Source organism: Ruditapes philippinarum, unplaced genomic scaffold, assembly GCF_026571515.1.
Source record: "Ruditapes philippinarum isolate M1 unplaced genomic scaffold, ASM2657151v2 ctg8286_1_1_1_1, whole genome shotgun sequence".
NCBI classification, from domain to species: Eukaryota; Metazoa; Mollusca; class Bivalvia; order Venerida; family Veneridae; genus Ruditapes; species Ruditapes philippinarum.
This window is the reverse complement of record NW_026852661.1, coordinates 30,923-40,918: the sequence shown is the minus strand read 5'-3', so window position 1 is coordinate 40,918 and position 9,996 is coordinate 30,923. Positions and strand designations below refer to the sequence as shown.

The 9,996-nt window shown below is 33.7% G+C and overlaps 1 protein-coding gene across 1 annotated transcript; it reads right to left on the bottom strand.

Annotated features, from left to right (window-relative positions):
• Nucleotides 1-362: 362 nt before the first annotated feature.
• On the bottom strand, nucleotides 363-9,439 carry LOC132720443 (uncharacterized; the record flags this gene model as incomplete). The annotated part of the gene is given in 8 exon segments (XM_060704593.1): nucleotides 363-400; nucleotides 2,940-2,972; nucleotides 3,990-4,017; nucleotides 4,334-4,500; nucleotides 4,842-5,099; nucleotides 6,479-6,620; nucleotides 8,169-8,641; nucleotides 9,285-9,439. Coding segments are annotated over 7 exon segments (1,131 nt in total), but the record flags the coding sequence as incomplete, so codon positions are not given.
• Nucleotides 9,440-9,996: the final 557 nt, after the last annotated feature.

Sequence of the window (9,996 nt, the reverse complement as noted above, 5' to 3'; positions counted from 1 at the left end):
ACTGATGAAAACACAAGGGAATCCAGTCTGAGACGTAAGTTTTTATTGTTGTTAACTAGCTTGATAAAATAACTTTTTTCTTATAATTTCTTTTCTTATTTTCTAAGCAACAGTACACTAGGGAGCGAAATCGAACAGCTTTATACGCAAGCTCATACGCAGTAATCTCCCCTTATCAGTACGGCCTTCTTGGTCAATGCCTAGACATCAAAACTCCAAACCGGTGTTAAATAGCCGATTAACACCGCTAAGACCGATTTTATTTCTTAAGTATATGCACGGCCGTACAATACCATTATACGGAGCCGTAAAAGCCGCACGGGTATGTGATAAATATGTTTATAGACTGACAATATTCTTACACTGCCTTGTGAAGACCATCCGCTGTCTCTGTTTATTCCTGGAAATATATAAAGCAACATTTAATTCATCTTTTATCTTACGTCGTACGTATGGTTATTGCTCAGAAGGTAATACAACAAATATAGCTTAAGCGGTGTTAGGGACAATATAAAGGATTTTCCTCTAAACGTTTAAAACATTATAATTTTGTAAAAATTTTATCGTTTTAAATTTCTATCGTTTTACGCATTTATTATTTATGCCATGTCGTATATTTGCTCCGAGTGGCGCCAGGCGAAAACACAAAAATACGAACAAAGTGAAAACTTTGGAGTACATTCGCTCCGCGGGGCCCAAGACGAAATCACGAAAATACGACAAGTGGTTACTCTGTCGTATTTTTGTGTTTTTGTTTGGCGCCTCGCGGAGCGCAAGTATGACATTGCACAAATCAGCCACCATAGTTTATGAACTGCAACCATCTACGACAAAACCTAGGACAAGCGTGGTCAATCTGAAGCATTAAATATCTAAATGGTTTAACATTCTTTCGTTGGTGACCAAATACCCTTCAATATGACATTATTTTTAAAGTATAAAAGAATGCTTGTGCTCTAAAACAGAAAATGATGGACAGATCAAGTACATGTAAAATGATATTATGGAGGGGTCAGAGCTTATGATTCAGGCTACAAAATATATGGAATATGATACGGCAAGAAATATTTTAAAACTTCGTAAAATGCACGTCAGAAATAATCGGATTATAATTTAAATAGGGACTTCCTATATGATGATGCAGATATATAAGCAAATTGAAAAAATAATGCATTATAATAGAGACTATAAGATTGTCAATCTATGTGCTGGAAGTGTTTATATTTGATGCAAGCTATTTCTAGCTGTTTTGCATGACTATACAAACCTTGTTAGTGTCGATGGATAGAAAATGTCCAAATATGAATCATTTCCATAAATACATGACCAAATTAAGAAAATACTAGCAAAATTCAATCATCTGACCTTGGCGGTCAAGGTCATATAAAGGTCAAGGTCAAATTTGGGGATTGTATTATTATTATTATCATTACTATTATTATTATATATTGCAAGCTAAATCTTTATCATGGAAACTGTGTCATTACAATTTGACTAAATGGTTTAAGATTGACTATCTATCCCGTGCATATACTACGTTATCATTGTGCAAGGATTGTTATCTTGATACTGCTATATGTGCCGGGGTGGGTATCATTCCTGGACACTTACCACTTAATGGCGTACTTTCAGTGCAAGATACATTTCTCCTTGTGGTTCCAAAAATAAAGCGCTCTGCATGGCAAAGAGTGGATATCAGTCAAAAGAATGTTAAATTTAATGTAATTACTTAGGACTTTCACTTCATCACGTCCAAAAGAGAGTCATGCGGATCTCGTTATTAACATTATGTATTAGTTTGTGGCACTAAACAATCATGTGAGCATATGAAAATAGACACTACACAATCATGTGAACATATAAATATAGACACTACACAATCATGTGAACATATAGAAATAGACATTACACAATCATGTGAACATACAGAAATAGAAACTACACAATCATGTGAGCATATAGAAATAGACACTACATGCACATTCATGTGAACATATAGAAATAGACACTACACAATCATGTGAACATACAGAAATAGACACTACACAATCACGTGAACATATAGAAATAGACACTACACAATCATGTGAACATATAGAAATAGGCACTACACAATCATTTGGGCATATTGATATAAGCACTACAAAATCATGTGAGCATATAGAAATAGATACTACACAATCAGGTCAGCAAATTGAAATAGACACTACACAATCACGTGAGCATATTGCAATATATACTACACAATCACGTGAGCATATTGAAATAGGCACTACAAAATCACGTGAGCATATTGAAATAGACACTACAAAATCATGTGAGCATTTAGAAGTTGACACTACACAATAATGCGAGTATATTGAAATACAGTGCATCCTCTGCAGTGTAATTACCTCTTCTTACAACAACAGTCTTAATTTTTCTCAAATAAATACTTTACAATAAACAGCAAAGTTACAACTCTCAGCTAAAATCCAAAATATATTTCTCTAAAAGGGTGTAGGTCTGCTGAGTTTATACTTAATTTTTGTTGTTATGGTTTGATTTATCGTCGAACCAACACAGTAAATGTCATATATCGAGCTTCCAGCTTTACTGAAGGAAGAAGACCTAAGGTGTCCCTCCTTACATTATTTCAGGCACGAGTGGGCACCTGAGTAGAACGACCGACGTTCCGTTAGCTATCTAGCTGGATAGCATTCTGACTTGAAAGAATCCAAAGTATTTTGCGAGACTCGAACTTACCGCGGTCTGGGGAAAGTGGTTTGAAAACAACGACTTTAACCATTCCGGCACGGACACCCCTTTATACTGCTTACAGTAATTGATAAGGAAATCATCAAAGTGAGAAAATATCTATTCTCCGGATACTTTCTTGCTTTAACTTAAAAAATAATGATAAAATGATACAGGTAATAAGATAACAGAATTCTACACACCTTTACCGAACGGCGATTGAATTGGTTCCAGATCTGAAAAGAAAGAAAAGGAAGACAACTTATTTCAAACTGCTGAATTAGTGAAGTACACACAATGAACTACTAATTAGTGCAATGCTTTTTATTGGTAGCAAGTGCTAAGCACATTTGATTACATCAGATGGAGTTCCTTCCTCTTACATTACGTTACAGTAATTTAGTAAATGTAGGCAGGGAACCAGACTACCTAAGGGTACCGGTAAATATATTGGTGCCCTGCTATCTGGGTAAAACGGTGGCGCAAAGGTGACATGTTTGTGTTTTTATTTATCTCGTGGCCACGAGATGTCGTGGTCACTAGTTACTAAGTTACTAAGTCGTGGCCACGAGATAGCTAAGTCGTGGCCACGATATAGCTAAGTCGCGGCCACGTGATGAATAACCAATCAGAATTCACTATATATATAGACATTTTATACCATATATCAAAAATGAAAAGAAACAGAAACAGCGAATATATGGTTAAAATTTCAACCTGTTTTCTGTTATCTCAACGACAGTTAAAGTGGACAGCGCGTTCCACTGTCAACATATACAAGGAGGCATAACTATGCAAACGTGCTTATCTTATATAATAGTCAACAATTATTTCAAGTTTTTTTGTTGTTGTATTGTTATTTATCATTTGGCAAAAAATTCAAATAACAGGTTAAGCCTCCAAAATTCGTTCTAGGGCAACACTAAATTAATAAAATTGGTTATAACAGGAGCCGGAAGCAGATTTATCTTTTAAAATACTCATTGATAGAAGTTTTTTAAGTAAAATGTTGCTGGTGCCGAATTATTCTTCATTTCTAATATCCCTCATTATGAGATTGCACTCAAAACTATTAAACAATAAAAACCCATGGTCGCTCACTAACACTTCGTTTAATTAGCCCAATAGTACGTTGTTTGCTTTAACTTTGATAATTTGCTTTAACTATGAAACGGGCTATAATTAACTTTGAATTGCACTATACGTAGTCTAGAGCGGAGCTAAAGAAAACAAAGTATTTCAAAGTATACAACCTTCTTCAACTCCCAAAGCTTCAATCAACTGTAAATAAAGAAAAGAACAATAAACAGTTTGAAAAATGTATAGCAACTGTAATCAGACCATTTAGTCTTTAATGTAATATGGCTTTCTAACATCTTAAAATTTAACAGGAACTAATCATGCAATGGCAGTACTAGGACGTACTTCTAACACATAAAATGACAAGAAGTAAGGAGAGACACCAAAGATGGTGCTGATGGCCAAATTTATTAATAATTACAACCTGAAAGTTTAAATGAAATTCTTAAAAGCTGGAAAGGTAATACGGCGATTTTTTATATAACATTCATATAAATAAAATAAAAATAATAATTACTGCACGAGTTTCTCTCCTTTCAACGGCAACTTGTTGCGGTGTTTGTCCGACGTTATTTCGAACCTTACAGGCTTCTTTGAAATTTGGTAGATTGCCTGCGCACCATTTCGCACATTCTTCAAGACCGTGCTCTGCACAAAAATGTGCGAAGTTTGGATATTCACACTCTTAAATGAAAGAAAGTTAAACTTTCATATATTTAAACAAAACTTAAATAAACGAACTATTACACTGAATAAAAAGCAACACTAGCCATAATTATATAGAGACGAGATATATATGGCGCTTATATACATGTCCATGAAAAGTGACTCCGAAAATAAAAATATTAATTCTAGATCCAATGAATCTACAATTTGCGCTCTTTCCTATAAATTAATTTCAAAAACTTATTAAAATCAAATTGCCTTAATATCAACTTTAATTCCAATATACAGTAAGAAACATAAGTTACAAAATCAATAAGAATAGTAATCATAAAAAAAAAATAATAAAGGTATATCTATACCATTTTCTTCGCCGTATTTAAGCAGGATCTCAACAAAAGATACACAACTTGATCCACTGATCGTATCCATCAAATCGCGATCAAAATCAGCTTCGTTAATATTTAGAAGCTCAGCGATAAATCTCTTCGGATCTTTTTTCTTCAAATCAGTCAGTAACTCCTTTCTGACGGCTTCTTTGTCTTGAATATGTAACGAATATGGTCCTATATCAACGTCATCTGCCAAAACTCTAATATCGTGCTCTCCCGGAGTAAACTCTATAGAAAACGTAGAACGTTTTAAGGTTTAATCCTAATTCAAAATAAATGAGCCGCGTCACGTCAAAACCTACTTAGTGCGTTTGCGCACTCTGATCAGGATCCATGCTGTTCGCTTACAAACCCTATTAAAAGTAGAGATACTGATAGCGAACATCATGGATCCTGATCAGACTGCGCGGATGCGCAGGCTGGTCTGGATCCATGCTGTTTGCAAACGCATTATGTTGGTTTTGTCGTGACGCGGCGTCAAAAGCAGGGAACAGCGTCTTACTGAAGTCAATAGAAAATGAAAATGGTGCTGGGGACAGCTAAATACGCGAAATAAACAATCAGATATTTTTAAATTTAAGCGTTCTCATTGGACAACGTCTAAATAGCAATATCCGACTGAAAATCAGATCTAATAGCGTTGCTTTAATGGCTCAGAAACGACAAAAAGATTTTTACTTCTTAAGGATGGGCAAATATGAATTATTATAACATTTAAATAATGGTTTAAGACAATGTAACATGCTTGTAAGAAATTGGAGATAAATGTGAAATAATTTGTCATAAAAGTAGCAAAATGTAAATAAAGTAGTCTTTTTACTTCCATACAAAATATTAAATCACTCTAACTGTACTTATTGCCAAAAAAACAACAAATGAAAAAAATGTTCAGATAAGAGGCCAACGAGCAACTTTTCAAGAATAGAGGCATTTTTATAATATCTGCGGCATAATGGGCCTTTAAGGGTCTGGTTTTAATTGATAAATAAATGAGAAACATACATACTAGAATAGATTTAGTGTATACAATGGGGAAACAATATTACGCATTAAAAATACTGTTAGTCCTCACCAAATTATATATATAATAATAATAATAATATTTATAATAACAATAACTATTTTAATGAGGCTACACAGTTGCTACAAAGACAAGCTACCTGGGTACCGTTTAAATGTAAGAATACTTTACTATTTATGAGCTATTCTTTACAAACTATGTTTGATTTGTACATCTCTTTATATTAATATAACCAACTTTAATACGATAATTAACCGAACATTTTTCAATCATGTTAAAAGGAATCTTTCTTTTATTTTCGTTCTTAACAGACAAAAAAATAATATGAATACATCTTCTTTAATTATTTAGTTTAAACAATATTTTATTTATAGAACATAACATTTTCATGATAATTTTCATAATAAATTGTACGGATACAGTAGGAAGCTTGAAAACTCTCTCCGTAATTTTTCTTTAATTATTTGTAGAGATTCACGAAAAAAATGGCATTAGAACTGATACAGATCAAAGAGGAATAACAATTCGTGGAATTAATTGAGAAATGAAATGATTGTATTTCAAAAAAGAAAGATATTCTAATTACCAAATACGTTGAACGACCAGATATTTGGTTGTATTTTCCTGGCTTGATGCACGTTCCCGCCATCTTTAACCTCGAGTCTCGTGACGTCATTGTGCTCGGTAGTTACATCATCAAACAAGATGATAAATACTTCAGACTGGGGCTGTAATATATTCAAAACAAGAATGCTTTTACAATGAATCGGACATTTTTCTTTTCTTTTTTTTTTAGATAAAACATTTTTAACTTAGAAATCGTTAGAAAAAAAATTATCAAAAAATATTATAGCGCACTACACCAAAGATTGTCTTTAGTACTTGATATAATTTTAAAAAAAATACGTTTAAAGTTTTACTTTCTCGGTTTAAAGCCTGAAAACGGGATCAATTTTATTTAGGAGTCTGAATAAGAACAATTAGGGAAAAAAACAACTTTATCCAAGCTTAAACCAGAAAGTAAAACTTTAAACATCTTTTTAAATATAACAAATACTAAAGCCAATCTTTGGTGCGCTACATCATTTTTTGATTTTCTAATGATTTCTTAGAATAAAAAAATGTCACATTCGAGACGATGGAATGTTTTCAAAAAGAACAGTCCGATTGACGCGATGACGTAGTATTCTACCATTGAATGAATAAAGACAACAGGGTTTTTTTCGGCTGCTTTCCCATGCACAATGATTAAAGACTACAGGTAATTTCGGCTGCTTTCCCATGCACAATGATTAAAGACTACAGGTAATTTCGGCTGCTTTCCCATGCACAATGATTAAAGACTACAGGTAATTTCGGCTGCTTTCCCATGCACAATGATTAAAGACTACAGGTAATTTCGGCTGCTTTCCCATGCACAATGATTAAAGACTACAGGTAATTTCGGCTGCTTTCCCATGCACAATGATTAAAGACTACAGGTAATTTCGGCTGCTTTCCCATGCACAATGATTAAAGACTACAGGTAATTTCGGCTGCTTTCCCATGCACAATGATTAAAGACTACAGGTAATTTCGGCTGCTTTCCCATGCACAATGATTAAAGACTACAGGTAATTTCGGCTGCTTTCCCATGCACAATGATTAAAGACTACAGGTAATTTCGGCTGCTTTCCCATGCACAATGATTAAAGACTACAGGTAATTTCGGCTGCTTTCCCATGCACAATGATTAAAGACTACAGGTAATTTCGGCTGCTTTCCCATGCACAATGATTAAAGACTACAGGTAATTTCGGCTGCTTTCCCATGCACAATGATTAAAGACTACGGGTATTTCCGACTACTTTTCCATGCACAATGATTAAAGACTTCAGTTTTTTTCGGCTGCCTTTCCAAGCACAATGATTAAAGACTATACAAGCATGTTTACTACAAGCATGTTTATGTACAATAACATGCGCAATGATTTGCTGCCTTCAACACTCAACACACAAACAACTCAGTATACATTTGATCAAAAGTACTTGTTTATAAAATATGATATATAAGACTGGGGAAGTCAGAAAAATTTTCAATCATTATTTTCAAGTTAATAAGCTAGGACTTACTTCGGACTGAAAGCAGAAATGTGTGGAATGTATATATGATATTTTTAATACATATAAAAATGCGGAACAGACAGTGTAAGTTTATAACAATAAAACTATATAATCTTAACTTCCTGGATGTTATCTGTAAATTGTAAACAATTAAAAATTGAGATATCTACTTACTTCAGACAGTGTTGAAATCGTGTCTGGTTTGATAAGATATCTGCTTGCAGACGGCACTTCCCTATTCTCGTTTTCCGCCACACGATACTTTATTCTCGCTTCCGCGTTAAACCAGTCTTCACCGGAAGCTGTGAACAATCCTACCGACTCCCAGTTGTTCACCATCTTTGAAAACATGTCAACAGCCGCTTTCTTTATAGGTTCAGCGCATGATATAAGCAATATGGTGTCCTTTGGTTTTGAAAACAGATAACCAACATCCTTTTTCGGTTGCCTTTCAATGTCTTGCCACAGTAAGGCAGTAAGAAAAATAACTCTGACAGTGTTATCGTTCAGTGCTGATCCTAATTCCAGGAATCCATCCAGGGTCGTTGTACGAATATGAGCCACATTAGATTGTAACGATGCCCTCAGTTTATTCGCTAATATTTTAGCATCATCCGGAACTATCATAAACACCGACATTGCTACAGCTAACAAAATTTGTATAAAAATTATACAATACATATGTGTTTTGATATGGTGTACTTTTTAAACAATGTGTTAAACAGTGTTATCATAATTGATTAATTAAGTCGTAGTCGCAAACAAAACAAAGCGTTGTGTATCATTTAATTTTTCCCTATTTGATAACATTAGGCCTTCGGTTAAATTAGGTGATGAACTGCATTTGAACAAATATCTTATTAATGTTTCATATAACCTTAAGAGAAGTTGGGTTTTTTTAATTATTTTATATTTATTTTTGAAGTAGATCAGACAGAAAATAAGCTGTACCAGTATCCACTTCCGGTTTGCAGCGTTACGATGTCGTCTGCTAATATATTATGTCAAAAATTTGATTTTTTTATACTCCTGCTAAAATAATGCATAACTATTAGGTTCTCTCTTACTTACTATGTTATAAATAAAAAGTCCTGATAGAGATTCGTACCAGAAGGGGAGATGGTTTTAAATCCGACTTTGAATCACCTGTGATATCGTGTACATGTAATTGTTGTAGATAACAATATTGAATGATTTTGTTTATAAATTAAACTTTTAATTCGCTATACGGTGCATTAGTTCAGCTGGCAAAAAAAATGTGAAAATTATACAATTATACAAAATTCCTACCTTGTGACTGACGTCAAACAAAATCATAAACTAATACTGTCCAAGTTCCATTTTGATTATGTGATGATATGACAATGTAAAGGTTTTTAACAATGACATTATAAAAAAAACCCAGCAACAACAAACAACTTGCATTAACCAATAGAAATGAACCTTGCGTCAGTACCAAATAATCATAAAAAGTGCATAGCTGTAACCAAACACCAAGATACCGGTAACATGTCCCAAATAAATGAGAGGGTTGACTATCAGGTTAACCTGTATGATATTTGATATTATTTTGCGCAGTAGAAATAAACGTGAGGTTCAAATATATGTTCTACTAATCCCACATGATTTCTGAATCTGCAATCATTAAACTAAAAGTTCGATATCCAAATTTGAATAGGCGGAAAAGACATGTGTGTAACAAAAACTAAAAATGTAATAATACATTAAAATAAGATTTAATAAACTATGGTTGCTGATTTGGTACATTGCGCGTTGCAATTTCTTGCATGTCAGACAGGATTTTCTTGCATGTCAGACAGGATTATCTACCGTTTACACCGGTGCTAGAAAACCCTGTCTTACACCCCCCATGTAAGACAAGTCGCGTGCTTTAAATTACGTCAAATGTTGCTGCGCGCCTTTTATGAATGAATTTTGTTCTTAGGATGACGTCACTTAACCGTTATGAATGAAGTTGTAAGTTCATACGCTACTATAAGAA